The sequence below is a fragment of the Mirounga angustirostris genome, unplaced genomic scaffold (genome assembly GCF_029215605.1).
Source record: "Mirounga angustirostris isolate CCGP_5_RB_7025 unplaced genomic scaffold, mMirAng1.0.hap1 SCAF_14, whole genome shotgun sequence".
Lineage (NCBI taxonomy): Eukaryota > Metazoa > Chordata > Mammalia > Carnivora > Phocidae > Mirounga > Mirounga angustirostris.
The window spans coordinates 35720673-35735859 of NW_026991722.1; the positions used below are offsets into that span (position 1 = coordinate 35720673).

A 15187-nucleotide genomic window follows, 5' to 3' on the forward strand; every position below is an offset into this window, starting at 1 on the left:
CCTAGCGCACATGGTATGAGCCCAGAGATGGAGACCATCAGTATACACGCTGAGAAGACAAGAGTGATGAGGAGAATCCACCATTGTTGGCCAGTCAGCTCCTCTGCATCCCCGGCTGCATCGTCTCAAGGCTCCTCTCACCATTTCAACATCCTCTGTCCCTAACAACAGAGCACCTGTCACACTTAGACACCTGGATGGCTGCCCACTGGATAGGTGAAGAGGGACCTTCCGAGGAAGGGAAACCAAAGGGAATCTGCTCAAGACCAGTGAGGGATGAATGGGTACAGGGGACAAAGAGGGGGACAGGTGTCCTCACAGAGCCCTTGTGTGTATGGCTTCCCTGCTGACCTGGGTGCTCCTTGGGAGGCAGGCCCTGGGCTAGCACGTGACCAGAGCCTAACACGTCTGTGAGGGGGTAAAGCCAACCAATGCCAGGGCCGAGATGACAATGCCCCCCACTCTCCCCTTCAGCTCTCCAAAAGTTAATGGTGGGAAAAAGTGGAAGAGATCCGACTCAGCAAGCACCCTGTTCGTGCTCAGGTTTCTCTTGAGACAAAACAGAGCTGGGGGGATGACTGTGTTCACATATGTAGCAAGCCCAGGATGACAATGATGAATAAGGCACAATGGATCTCCTGAAGGAAAAGACCTGTTCAGCACGACGGTGGGTGTGCTCCCCATGGGAAAGGGCTCAGCGGCGGGGTAACTACCTCACCTGGGGGGTGCAGGGGGTCAGGGTCCGGAGGAGCGGACACTGGAGCTGGGCCCTAAACAATGTCTAGGATGGAGCCTGGAACCAGGGAGTGAAGGAGAGAAGGGGCTTTGTCTAGCTGGCTGGGAACGGCCAGGGACGACGCTGGAGGCTTGGGGGCCGCCGGCAGGGGACGTCAGGAAAAGCCGCTCCAGTTCCGCGGCACGCAGACGGCTGTCGGTCAGTCGGTCTGCTGTGCGGAGGCCCTCCCGACTGGCCGGGCCTGCGAGCGGCTGGGCCCTCTAGAGAAGCTGGCTTGCTGTAACCCTGGAGGCCGGAAGCTGGCAAGAAAAAACGGGCTGTGGTTCCTTACGTCCTCCTAAGCCTGTCCAAACTCAATTGCTAAAATTCTATTTTAAATCCTTAAATATGCATTTGGGAATAAATTAAAATTTCCTCACGAAGAAAAGAACTGAAAGCATCGCAGCTGTTCTGGGGTCTGGTGGCCAGGAGGAACAATTCTTGTGGGTGTGATCAGTTTGGAAGGCCCAGGGACATGTGTAGAAGCATCCCTACTCTGCAGGGCAAACGGATCTTCTACGTACTCAGTCAAGGAAGCTTACTGGGAGCCCCTGAAATTCAGCTTTCAAATCTAAGGTATTTTTGTGTGTGTGGAAAGAGAAGAAGGAACGAGCAAAGGTTTGGCAAAAGGCTGGGTAGAGGCAATGAAGAGGGATGCCAGGACATGAGGCCTGGAGACCCTACGGTAGACATCCCATGAACACAAGGAATGGTGCCACTCGAGGAGGGTAGCAGGCAAGGTAGGAGAGGCAATACCCACAGCCAGGCTCCAGGACAGGAGGCATTTCCTGGAAGACAGGGATTCCCTGGGAATCATTAGCCCTTTGCTCCTCATCTATATAGCCCCTCTCACTCCAAGAGCCTGGAAAGATGCCTGGGCAGACTCAGCCCAACCAGCCTTTGTGCAAATGAGAAAAAGATGCCCCCTCTGGAGAGACACAGCCCCATGGCAAACAGCTTGAGAGAGAAGCACCCTCAGAATTCAGCCCCCCCCCCCCCGCCCCCGGTCAGCATTCACTTACAGCAAACAACCTGCAGACACCTATGGGATGGCTCTGAGCCTGACACTTCCTTGTCCCCATTCCCAACAGAACTCAATTTACACCAGTGGACACGCCCACACACGCCCCTAAGAGTCAGGGAACAGCAAGCCACTGAGCATCCTGAAATGACAGGGAGAGCTGTCCCCAAAGGTGACTCCATGCGTTTTCAGAGCACTTCAACCCACTTGGTGACGGAAAGAGGAAGAATTAAATATCTGAAACGGAACTTTTCAATCTCTGGATTTTATCCAAGAGGTGTTTTAAATGCTGTTCTTCATAATTAAAACAAACTCCACTGGATGCTGCTGAGCACGCAAGTGCCCCAGGGTCTGTTTTGCCCGAGACAAAGGAGGGGTCACGTGGGGATGTCCGACTCTCTCCTTCCCTCCCACAATAACCTAGAGAAGCACCTTCCAGGGTGAGCCAAAGTTCTCTGTGCCCGGGAGCACATGTCCATGTCTCAGGATCAGCAGTCATCGAGTATGATCCATTTCAATTGTCTTTCTGTGGTCAAAGCCCCAGAGTAGCAAGTGTGACCTTCATGATGTCCTTCACATGGCCCTATGACAGAGTACCTATTTGCAGGGCCCTGCGTCTTAGAGCAGATTGGTTCCAGAGAGCAGACCCCAATCCAGGAAGCTGACAACTAGGTGAATCTGGGGCTGCAGGGAATGGTCACGGCTCTCCCCCAAGCCTTTGCAGCTAGCAATAACCACTTAAATTGATGACCTCCTCTATGCTTCCCAGAAATCCTCTAACCCTTGTGGCCTTGGGTGCTGCCTATTTGAAGCTTCTTCCTGGAAGGGGTCACTGCTGCCTTCCTGGAAGCTAGACCTCCAGTCTTCTTGCATAGTTTGGAAAAACGGAGTTGAATTGTTTTAGGGACCTCCTTCCTGACCCTTCTGAGAGTTCTCTGCTCGCCTTGACAGAATCCCTTTCCATGGAGGGTAACCTCTTTTCTTACCAGTTTGGCCATCTACACTGCCCCCCCCCCCCACCTTGTAATCTTCTTGGCTGAATCAGAAACAAAAACAAACAAAAGCCCTACATGGCATCCAAGGCTGACACATTTCCCTAGAGACAGTATTTCTGGAAAGGCAACTATTGGCATGCTGGACGATCCCTGATAGCTGGGGTTTCAAAGGTGGTACTCTCCTAGATGCTAAGCATTGCTGCCTGATTCTGCTCAAGAGTTCGGGTTAACCAGACTTTCTGGAAGCAAAACTGAGCCTGGCTTCTTCCCAGGGTACCCCAACCCATTAAAGAAGTTTCCCCTTTCCCCTGAACACTTTGGGACATATTTGGAGAAGTGGCATGTTCAGATACAGCTCCACGGTGGTTTCCCCACCCTGCCTCCTTACCACTCTGTTGTTGGGGCAACTATCTTAGCCCAGAGTCTGCTGTTCTTGTTTTCACTTTCCACCAAGCCCTAGTCTAGCATGCTGTGCCCAGAGCCTGGGCCCCCAGGAGCCTCCTTCCAGCAATCCTTTCCTCCCTGACAGTTCTTGAGACTAGCTGAGGTGGAGGACAGAGCTTTTTGGCTGATGACCTTTTATCAAAAAGCAGTAGAAACAAAATGGAATCCAAGGATCACATGGACAGACTCGGGAGCCCTGAAAGGGAGCTTCAGCTGGGATCTGACCATTCGTGGCTGTGTGATTTTGGCAAGTCACTGGCCCTCTCTGTGCCTCAGTTTCCTCTCTGGCACATATCTCACAAGGTTTGCTGTGAGAATAAATGAGACAATGAATGTAAAGCAGTGAGACTAATGCCTGGCTCACGGCAGGCAGTACAGAGGTATTTGCCAGAACAATCAGAATAATATTACTGGGATTAATACATGTAAAGTCCTCACGACAATGCCTGGAACATACTGCTTTCTAAAAATGAGTTCTTACTTATTTCACCAAGAGTGATTCCTTTTTATTGTTTTTACTCCATTGACATTTTAAAAATATGTGGTCTATCGATGTATATTTTTCACGCCTAACGCATTTACCACGTTTACTGATCAAATGCACCTATACAAACAGGAATTTCAGGTCAGATCAGCGTCCCCACCCTGGAGAGTGGTAGTTCCAGAGGCCAGTGTAGAGACCCGATACTCAGTGTAGCCCACAGAGCTGCTTGTCAGGCACATGGCACTTTGCATGGGGCTTTGTGAATGACTGAAAATATCTCATGAGTGTTCATTAGAGTCTAGACCTCCAGGCATATAGAATCCCAGAAAATGAGTACACTTTCAGGGGTACTAATGATCTTCCAAAAAAGAATGTAGAGAACATCTTGGTTTCTGTTTTTAATGAAGACTATCATGGTGATTTCCACATGCCGAATTCCCTTCTGAAGCTAACAGACTGGTCTCCAGGACTAACGCAAAGGGATATTCTGGAGAAAGTACAGGAGATTCTCCTTTTCCATGGCTGCCTCCATGACTGATGGGTAAACATTAAGTCACTAGCACTAGCTGGGAGAAATTCAACATCATGTATCTGAGGAGGAAACAGGCCTGATCAATCTACGGACACTTTCTGAAGGAAAACCAGAAAATGTAGTTTTTTTACACCAGTGCTTTACAATGGTGGGTACATAGAGAATCTTCAGTGGTACTTCTAAACATCAGTGACACCTGGGTTCTATCCTCTGAGATTCTGATCTCCTTGGTCTGGAGAAGGGCACACGGGTCATAAACATTAAATAATCTCTTATGCAATTAGGGTCACTGATTTAGATTTTCTGTAAGTCTAAAGGCTTTTGAAGCAGGATTGTTGAGTAGAAAGGTGTTCTTTCAAGAGGAATGCAATTTAAAAATAGGAAACGAAAGGCAGGGATAAGAGATTATTTCTTAAAATAGAAAAAGAGTAACAGGGTCCTCCTGTCCATTCTAAGATGTAACCAGGACCGGTTCTACCATTTTTATGAATGAGGTAGGATAAAGTCCCAACAGCTATAGACAATGCAGGGAGTTTTCTTTTATCAATGTTACAAGACTGACATGCCCAACAAATGCCAAGCTCACATCCCAGCACAGGGAGCTAAGCTGTCAGCTACAGAGAAACAGTCTTTCCACACTCAGGGGTAAAGCAGCATGGGAGGCTCTGGGGTTGGGTGCAGCTGACTCCTGAAGACACGGACACACGTCCTGCCACAGCTAACACCACGAAACCACATCATGGGTGTGGCTCTTGGAAATAAAACAGAAAACCTGGCTCTTCCTCTCCACACAGTCCTGGGGCTTCTGTCTGTGGCACACCACAGTAGGGAGGACCAAGGTCCAGAGTAGGGCTCCAGTGAAGGCAGAAAACTCCTCATGAGGGGTGAGTATGAAATGAGAAGTGCGGGGGGATGGGGAGAGGGGACAGGTGTGGAGGCATGCAATCTGGGCAGGTAAACAGGGCTTGGTTTCCAGTCTCCTGATGCCGCCATGAAGAGTCACTCCTTTGAATTTTTAAAGATCGATTTTACTAGAAATAAAGGATGCAACCTTCAAAGAGTGGATATTCAGTGTATAGAACTTGTTACCCAGATGGTGCTGTGACTGAACATAGAAACTGTGCTCAGGATGTGATTTGTTAGATGAACAGCCCTAAGCTGGAGAACACTCCCATGAAATGCATGACCTCTCAAAACACTTCTCAGCATCACTGTCGCAGCCCCTGGGTCTGGCTCAGCAAAGCACGGGCTTTATGACAATAAATCATCCCTCTTCACTCCCCGCTAACTGCCAGAAGAGTGACGCCAGAGGATATTTTCAAAACTGTCTGTTGAGAAAGTGACAATGACAATGAGGCCACGATACAGATGTCATAAAGATGTGACAACTGTGGAATTTTCCTAAGTCCTGTAACAAGGGAGACCGATACACATGGGCGAGCATTAAGGCAACAACATCACCAACGATGTCTAAAGACAGACTGAAAATCCCGTCGTTAGGCATGGAGTCTCTGAGGAACTTGTCAGAATAGGCTAGCCTTATCATGAAGCTTAGGAAAAAAAGTATTAATTTCCCCATTCTTCTGCAGTAGTCTTCTGTAGCTGAGGCCAGCTGCAAAACAGCTACATTTCGCATGGCAACGGAGTGCGTCTAGTACCCTAACCAGGAGACCCCTGAGGGAGCAAGGGACTGTGCTCTTCAGGCATACACCTGGGCCAACCTGGGTACACCAGATGTATGGTCCGCCCACTTAAGTCCCAATGCTGGGTTTTGAACTTCCAGAGAGAATTCAGTTTTCTGAGGGCAATGTTAAATAAAATAACATTTCTGTACATCCTGAACTAGAATACTGGGTAGGAAAACTTGACTCTCTTCTTGGGGGAGAATAAAACGGAGTAGGGTAGGGGGTGGGGGAGTCAACATGGAGAGTGGTGGTGGAGGGGATCAATGCCCTCCTCATTGGTGCCTCATTTTTCACTTTAAATCAGTGGTGTACAACTTTGGTTGAGTCCCTGGGGAGCCTTTAAAAATAACCCAGGCTGGGGCTCACCCCAGACCAAATAAATCCTCATTCTCTGAATTTTCTTAACAAGTCACTGCTAATTGTTTCTGATATACTTTGAAATGCCAGGGTAAATAGAGTTGAAAAAATTTCTCCAAACCCATTTTGGCGCTCCCTCTCCATAATAAACCGAACAAGCCCAAGGGAGTAAGACAGGACTGAGTCCCCAAAGGGGAAACCAAGTCTCTTCCTTCCTTCTGTTTCCTCTTCCACTTCACACCTGTCTGAATCTGTCCATAACTTAAGATCTAAAAACTGCCTTTTGGGAGGAGGGGCTTTGCTACTCTTGATTAGGCACACAGGTTGAAGACCACTTCCTGGGGACTCCTCAGGATGATGCCAGGTCCACAGGGGTATTTCCCCTTATCTCCAGGGGCTTTCTGCCCTGACATCTTTCTCTGGGGTCACTTCTATGATTTCCTCTGTGATGTGCCACACCTCAGACCAGCAGTAGAAACACAACATGATGAAATTTAGCACAGGATTTCTGCCTTTCTCCACAAAACATAATTAAAGTCATCTTACTAAAAAGCTATGTATATTTCCTGCTGAGAGAGAAAAATAGCTCCAGTTCCAAAAACTATTTGGAAAGGAAATACAAAAGCATATTTTTCTGTACTTATTTCCACTAAGTGGTCACCCAGCCTTGGATCTGGAACATGAATCTTTATCTTAGGGGTGACCTGGTCATAAGAATGTTCTGGAACTCTGGTCTGCTATAAGTTTTCTGACAAAACCCAAAACCAGTTCCCTCTGCTCTGTGCTGGCTTGTGAAGTCTATTCCATTTTATTTGTGTTGCTCGCTATTGTGTTTAATGAAAAACTTCTCATAAGCCAGAATTCGGAAGTGGCTGTTTACAGCTGTGTTTTATGAAAATCTCAGTCAAGGATTAGAAACAGAAGTAAAATTGGTTATATCTGCATTGCTAATGTACACTTAAGGGATTCAACTCTCCAATGTGATGTATTTTAATGTGCATTTTCACCTTTTGTAACATTTGTGAATTAGTTCCTGCTCACATTTCTTATCTGCCCCCCCGGCCCCGCCCAAAGAACAAAGGTATGGGTTTCTGGGTCCCACTGAAGAACACACTTGAATCCATTTGGTAAATTTTTCAATATACTATTACTTTTCTCTTATGCTCTCACCTCATAAAAACTAGGCAAACATTTGTCCTTTAGCCAGGCAATGAAGTATTTTATGAGGTCACGACCTACTTCAAGCAAGAATGGAACTTTGGGCTACTGAGAGGGCACTGACCAGACTCTTGTCACCAACCAGAGTAGGGCCACGAGAAGGAGGGAGGCAAGTGGACTGCCCGTTTTGGGTTCTCTCAGTGAAGCTTTTAATTTTGCTATTTCCTTTGTAAAAATGAAGTCAGAAGTAACTTCACTGCCAAACCAATACTCCCTTTTCTTCCTCCCACCCAAGTCAAGGGCCAGCAACCTACGGGTGCTGAGCAACCAGGGGAAGCCCAGAGGGCGCACCAGCCAGATGAGCCCACGTGGGAGGTGGTGGCTGAGGGAGACCAGCCAACTAGATCCGTGGGTTGGAGAGTGGTGTGAGGGAGGGCAGGCCCTGGGTAACCCTGGGCCACCTGAGACTGCTCTTTTAACCAGCCAGGCCTGTCTTCTCCCAAATGCCGGGATGCGCTGGAAGAACCGAAGGGGGCGTGTGGGTGGCTCAGCACCACATGTCACCAGTCCTGGCAAAGTCAGGAGACAGACACACAGAGCGGGTGCCCAACCTCACTTTCCTCGATGTCATTTCCTAGAGAGGACAAAAGGGGGATCTACTTTCAGCTGAAGGACAGCACTGACAGGACATGATTTGCTTTGTTGGATCCTAGCTGTTTGGATCTATAAGCAGGAGGAAGCTTTAATTCTGACGCGGGTGGATTCCTGAGGCTGGAATAGTTTAGATTCACATCCTTGCTGAGACTGGGTAGAAACTGACACCCAGGGTAAAGGTCAACTCAGGAAGAGCAGCCCTACTCCTGCACCCCCTCCAGGCACTGACCCTGTCACCTGGCCTCTTGTCTGAAGGACACTCTTGTCCTGAGGATGCTGCACATACTTTGTGAATCAGAATTGGTACTTGACTGGCAGGTTGGGGATCCCAACTCAGGTAGCTTTATACTCACCCAAAATCCTGATAAATGGAACACATGGAGCTAAAACTAATTTATGGTAAGTTCTTGCAGGTAAGTCTTGCAGACTCTAAATTACCGTGTGCTTACAGCCGAGGTCCCAATTACTACTACCATCAACTATAATCAATCAAGGCAAGAGTAAATAGACCCATGGATAAAGTCCATGTGTTTGATAAATTTGCAAGATGACTTTCCTCCAGTTAATGTCAGCATCTATGACTGGGCTATGCTAATGTTCCCTGGTGAATCATTCTGTCTTTTCGGTTATTTGGTTCTTTGAAAGCTACTTTCCCTAACGGTGTTTGTAGGCTGCCGTCCATGTTAGCCAATCAAGGGTCCTGTACTCATGCAGCTTACCTCTAGCGTAGGGCACAGACTAATCTCTAAAAGGTCAGATTTTTATACCGTCCGCCTTTTTCTCCCCCACCACATAGCCAAAGCAGCACGAAGGGATTTTTAAATACAACAGATCTCTCAGCCCTACTCAACAGCGGAAAGGAACTCTTTAAATCAAGAAGCATTCGGGATGCTAGCCGTACCTTAGAGACGGACAGTTCCTTAGATTTAGACTCAAACAGGTGCTCCAGCCTGGAAGTGTCCACCTTGATGGGTTCCAGTTTTGACCACAGGAATTCCCTGCAGCGCCGGTTGTTCTTCTTACATGGCCACTCGAACGGCCGCACTTCATTCCAGAAGAGACGGATGGTCTTCTTTTTCTTGGTGAATGCCGGCTGACCCCGGGGGACCTGGGGCCACCCTAAGCCCTGAGGAGCGTTGACTACTGGAGGAGGAGCCAATAAATTACCGGGGACTGGAGGGGGAGGTACGCTGTCCAGCAGGGGCGGTGGGGGCGGGGGCGGCAAACCCAGAAAGGTGGGTGGGGGTGGGGGCGGTGGCCCCGGGGCCTCCCTGGGGCCCAGGTCCACGTCCAGGACGTCCACATCATCTTCCTCCCCCAGGTCGGTGAAATCCATGTCTTGGATTCTGAGCTCCCTCGGGTTGGCCATGAGCTGGTCCCAGATGTAGTCAGATTCCGTCTTCGGCTGTGCGGATGCTTTCTCTGGGACCCTGTCATTAGGCTCGGCGTCAGGGGAGACGGACCCTCTCCCTAGGTCCCCGCTGTTGAATTTCTCAGCAAAGGCTTTCACGCTGCCCCGATTGTCCAGACAGCCAACGTCCACCCTCCTGACGCTGTCATCCTGGGTCACAGAGTTGGCCTGCAGGGTGGATATCCTGCTAGCCAGGCTGGCCACTGCCTCCGCACCCGGCTCAGTCCTCCCGTTCTCGCCCTCCCCCTTCTCCTCGTCATCCGTGGGCTTTCTGTTATGGGCATACAGCATGTCCAGCATGAACCGTTTGTTGGTGAGGATGTCGCCACACTGCTCATTTACACCGGCATCCTGAACACCCGCCGACCACAGACCTGAAAGCGTACAGGAGAGGAAAAAAACAAAGTGAGCAAGTGGCAGGTGCCTCAATCTCATGAGAAAGCAGTTAGGTAATAACGGAGGCCTTACACACAGAGTGACTTCAGAGAAGACACTGAAATAAAGCAATTTAAGAGGCAGGTGGTCATAGCTGACAGGATGCTCTTGACCAGGAAGAGACGTTGCATCAAAGTCTCAATGACTTGTTCCAGGGCCCAAGACTCTTGTAGGTAGGATACCACTCTTGGCTCCCACCCTGGCTCATGGGACTGTTTTCCTCACTCTTCCTGCCCACCCATGACAGTGGGTCAGGACCCACTGAGCCACAGATAACTAAGGGGCTTCTGTCCTAACTAGACACGGGGAGGCAAGGAAGATGCTCCCTTGCCCACCATAGGACAGGTGTTGGAAAGGCTGCGGAGTTATGTCTGTTTTCCCCCCCACACTCTGCATCTGCATCAGTGCAGCTCAAATACCTGGGGAAACACACAAACCAAGTCACTGGTCATACCTTAAGTCCATGGGCACCAGTCTTCAGGAAACCCTTAATGCTGCCTGGCAGCCTCATCCACGACCTCTCCTGGAGGACTTTTCCCACCTCCCCTCTCTCCTCTAACTTCCCCACCATCTCATCTGCACACCAGCATAGCCTTGCTTCCTAGTTCAACAGCTTAACAGAATAAGTCAGAGGAGATCTTCCAGGGTCTCATCCAACCTCCCCCTGCCCCCGCCACCCGCACCTGAACCCCAACCATGGCCTCCCTCCTGTGACTACCGATAAACCATCCCCTTCAGCAGAGTCAGCCACTCCACATGTGCATCTGGAAGCCATTCCTGTGGTTCTCTGTCCTGCATTTCCCATGCTCCTCCCACTAGACCTTCCTGCTGGCATATAAACATGGTATAATTTCACCCATCTTAAAAAAAAAACACAAAACTCAACTCCACTTAGCCCTCAGCTATAATCCAACTTTTCTCCTTTCAAGTAAAGCTGCTTATCAGAGTTGTTTGTCTCACTGCTCCAGTTTTTCTTATTCTCTCTCTTGAACCCAGTCTAATGAAGTTTTTGCTCTCACCACCTTTCAAACCTGCTCCTTCCCAGGTGGCCGAAGACTTTGGTGCTACACTAGACCCAGCAGCTCACTCCCTCCTTTACTTATATCCTTCGGGTGACTTCTAGGACACTGTACTCACCTGGTTTGCTGCCTTTTCTCTGGCTGCTCTCTCTCAATCTCCTATGCCAGTTCCTCCTTATCTTTGCCCTTTAAATGTCCTTGGACCTCTTGTGTCCTTGTACACTTCCCATCTCATCCAGTCTTCTGGCTTTAGCTACCACCTCTGCCCTCATCCCCACCCCCTCTCCAAACCTGCTTCTCCTGCAGCCCTTTCTTATCTCAGACATGGCAACTTTCATCCATCCTGCTGTCAATTCCAAACATCTCAGTCAATGGACTCCTCCTGTTCTTTCATGGGCACATCTAACACAGCAGGGTGTCCAGTTAGCTAAATCTTCAAGTCACATCCAGAATCCACCCACTTTTCTCATCACCTGCCCTGCCATGGTCCTGGTCTGAGCCAGCATGGTTTCTTGCCTGCAACACTGCAGGGATGTCCCTTAGCTGGTCCCAACTTCCATGCACATCCCTCGAGAATCAGTTCTTAATGCAATGCCATGTGTTAAAATGTCTGATCAGATCTTTCTGCTCAAAGACTTCTAACGCTGCCACATTTCACCAAGTAAAAAATCAGTGACTTTTCAATGTTCCCAAGCCTAGCATGAACCCACCTTAATTTTCTTGATGACCTGGACCTCTTTAGCTACAGTAGCTGCTTGACCTTCCTAGACCTCACCAGGCATGGTCTGGCCTCAGGGCCTTTGCCCATCCCAGGACAAATGGCACCCATTTAACCACACAATCTGCTTCTCAACCTCCTTTTAGGTCTTTGCTCAAACAGTATCTTCCCAGTGAAGTCCTCCCCAACCACCTTACTTAAAATTGTGCCCTAAAATTTCCTGCCCTCTCCCCAGTGCCATTTATCGCCCTTTCTGGCATTCGTCACCAGAGCACTTATTACTGCCTCATTTTCCTTATTTATTTTATTGCTGCCTTTGTCCTACCACTGGAACAATTACAATTGTTAAAAACGTCCTCTTCATTGGAATGTAAACTCTGTAAGAGCAGGAATTGGGGTTTCATTGTTGCTGTTGTTCACTGTTGTACTCCCAGCATCTAGGATGAATCAATGAATCAGTGAATGGTCAGGAATGTTATTCCTCTGAGTTTGCTTCCTAAGGGCCAGCAGGGCTGTATGGCAGGCATTCAGGATGTGAGTTCCATCACATACCCAAGGCCTCTGTGGATACTTGTGTTGGGGGATGGCAGGGACCTAGGCCACGGACATGCGCATCGATGTAGCTTTTGTTCCACCAAAGGAGAATGGCCCAATCAAACATGCTGAGGGTGCCTGGGTGGCTCAGTTGGTTAAGCGACTGCCTTGGGCTCAGGTCGTGATCCTGGAGTCCCGGGATCGAGTCCCACATCGGGCTCCCTGCTCAGCGGGGAGTCTGCTTCTCCCTCTGCCGCTCTCCCCCTCTTGTGCTCTCTCTCTCTCTCAAACAAATAAATAAAATCTTTAAAAAAAAAAAAAAACATGCTGGGAGGGACACTGGTCTCTCCCATGGCCCTGCCTTGATCTTAGAGGAGGCATTATTGGGGAGCACAAAGGTCCCCTGGTGCTCTGTTTCCTCTGTAGCTTTGTCCTCTGCTCAGCAGTGACCTAACCTCACCAAAGGACCAATACCCAAACAAGGAGCTCTTGAACCCTCTTGCAGGTTTCAAAGAATACACTTAGGAGACAACCACCATCAAAGAGGGAGGAGACAGCATTTGAGGACATGATGGGAAAATCTGGGATCTGGAGTCCCTACAACTGGCCGGACAGTCCTGTAAACAGGAAGACTGCTTTGAGGTCAGAAGACTGCAACACATAAAGTGGAGAAGGAAAAAGAAAAGGATACAATCAGGTAATATTTTAAATGCTGGTTTTTGGGGCACCTGGGTGGCTCAGTCATTAAGTGGCTCTGTCTTCGGCTCAGGTCATGATCCCAGGGTCCTGGGATCGAGCCCCACATCGGGCTCCCTGCTCAGAGGGAAGCCTGCTTCTCCCTCTCCCACTTCCCCTGCTTGTGTTCCCTCTTTCGCTGTCTCTCTCTCTGTGTCAAATAAATAAATAAAATCTTAAAAAAAAAAAAAAAAGTGCTGATTTTCTCCCTTACTCTTTTTATTCACTTAGGCCTTCTTGGATCATTACGTAGTGTTGCTTCTTTATCTCTAGTAATTTCCTTTGCTCTGAAGTCTACTTTATCCGATATTAATATAGCCTCTCCTGCTCTCCTTTGATTAATGGTAGCATGGTATATCTTTTCCCAACTTTTAACTTTCCATCTACCTATACCCTTATGTTTAAAAGGATTCTTGTATACATGGCATATAGTTGGGTTATATTTTTATCCACTCTGCAAATCTCCATCTTTTAATTTAAAGTGATTATTGGGGCACCTGGCTGGCTCAGTTGGTAGAGTATGTGACTCTCAATCTTGAGGTTGTGGATCCGAGCCCCATGTTAGGTATAGAAACTACTTTGAAAAAAAATAAAGTATTACATTAGGGCTTCAGTCTGCCTCTTTATTTTTTGTTTGTTCCCTTTGTTTTAGTTCCTGTTTCTCCTTTTTGGGTCACAGGTGGGTTACCTGAATATTTTTAGAATTTCAATTTGATTTTTACTGTTTTTGAGTACACTGCTTCATATAATTTTCTTAGCAGTTGCTCTAGGAATTACCATATAAACACTAACTTCTCTGTGTGCTGGTTTGATGTTCTACTACTTTGAAGCATAGAACCCTTAATTCCATTTAGATCATTTTACCCTCCCTACTTTAAAAACAGTATTGTCTTAAGTATTTCCTCTACATACTTGAGCACAACACATCACATTCTAATTCTTGCTTCCACCATCACATATGATTTAAGAAACTTATGATGCAAAAGATAGTCTTTTTTATTTACTATTTTTACCTATTCCATTGTTCTGTTTTTTTTCCCCAAATTCCGAGCCTTCTTCTGTCATCACTCTCTTTCTGTTCAGAGAACATCCTTTGGCCATTCTTTAAGAATGGCCTGCTAGTGGGCGCCTGGGTGGCTCAGATGGTTAAGCATCTGCCTTCGGCTCGGGTCATGATCTCAGGGTCCTGGGATCGAGTCCCGCATTGGGCTCCCTGCTCCTTGGGAGCCTGCTTCTCCCTCTGCCTTTCTCTCTCGCTCTGTCTCTCATGAATTAAAAAAAAAAAAAAAAAAAAAAAAAGAATGGCCTGCTAGTGACAAATTCTCCTAGTTTTTCTTTGACAGAGAATGTCCTCATTTTCTCTTCATTCTTAAAGGCTACTTTCACTGGATCCAGAATTCAGGGTTGATAATTCTAGTCTTTCAGCACTTGACAAATGCTGTGCCCCTTCCTGTTCACCTCCATGTTTCAGATGAAACATTTGAATTGGTGTTCTTCTATATGTAACACATGTTTTCTTCCTACTCCCTTTCAAGATTTTTTATTTTCGATCTTTAATTTTCAGAAGTTTGCTTATCATTTGTTTTGGTGTGAATTTCTCTGGATTTATCCCCATTAGTATTTGCTTAGCTTCTTAAATCTGGAGGTGTATGCTTTTTGCCAAATTTGGGAAATTTTCAGTCATTATTTCTTCAAGTATTTTTCCAGCCCTGCAGGCTTTCTCCTCTCCCTCTCAGACTCTGATGAAATGAATGTTAGTTCTGTTGATACAGTCTTACAGGTCCCTGAGGTTCTGTTCATTCTTTAGTCTATTTTCCCCTCTGTTATTCAGATTTGGTAATTTCTACTGATCTGTTTTCAACTGCACAGATTATTTCCTTTATTGTCTCCAATCTACTATGGAGCCCAACAAGTATTTTATTTTGGACATTGTATTTTTCTGTTCTATAATTTCTCTTTGGTTCTTTCTAATATCTTCTATCTCTGCTAAGATATTTCATTTCTTTCATGTGTTTCCTGAATGTTTGAACTGTTTACTGAAGCATTATCATGATGGGTGCTTTAAAATTATCTTCTCAGATAATTCCAACATCCAGCTGATCCCGGTGTTGGCATCTGTTGCTTGTCTTTTCCCATTCAGGTTGTGATTGCCCTAGTTCTTGATATGATAAGTGATTTTAGAGTGTGTCCTGGATATTTTGGGGATTACTTGCTAGACTTTGGATCACGT

At 47.3% G+C, this 15187-nt stretch overlaps 1 protein-coding gene across 7 annotated transcripts in view; it reads right to left on the bottom strand.

Moving 5' to 3' along the window:
* Positions 1-15187, bottom strand: part of FHOD3 (formin homology 2 domain containing 3) — a 456888-nt gene that overhangs the window by 46893 nt on the left and 394808 nt on the right. For all 7 annotated transcript variants that reach the window (XM_045886817.3, XM_045886815.3, XM_054510321.2 and 4 more), the window contains one exon: positions 9007-9890. In XM_045886817.3, coding sequence (XP_045742773.1) covers positions 9007-9890 — 884 coding nt within the window. The remainder of the gene's footprint in view (positions 1-9006; positions 9891-15187) is intronic.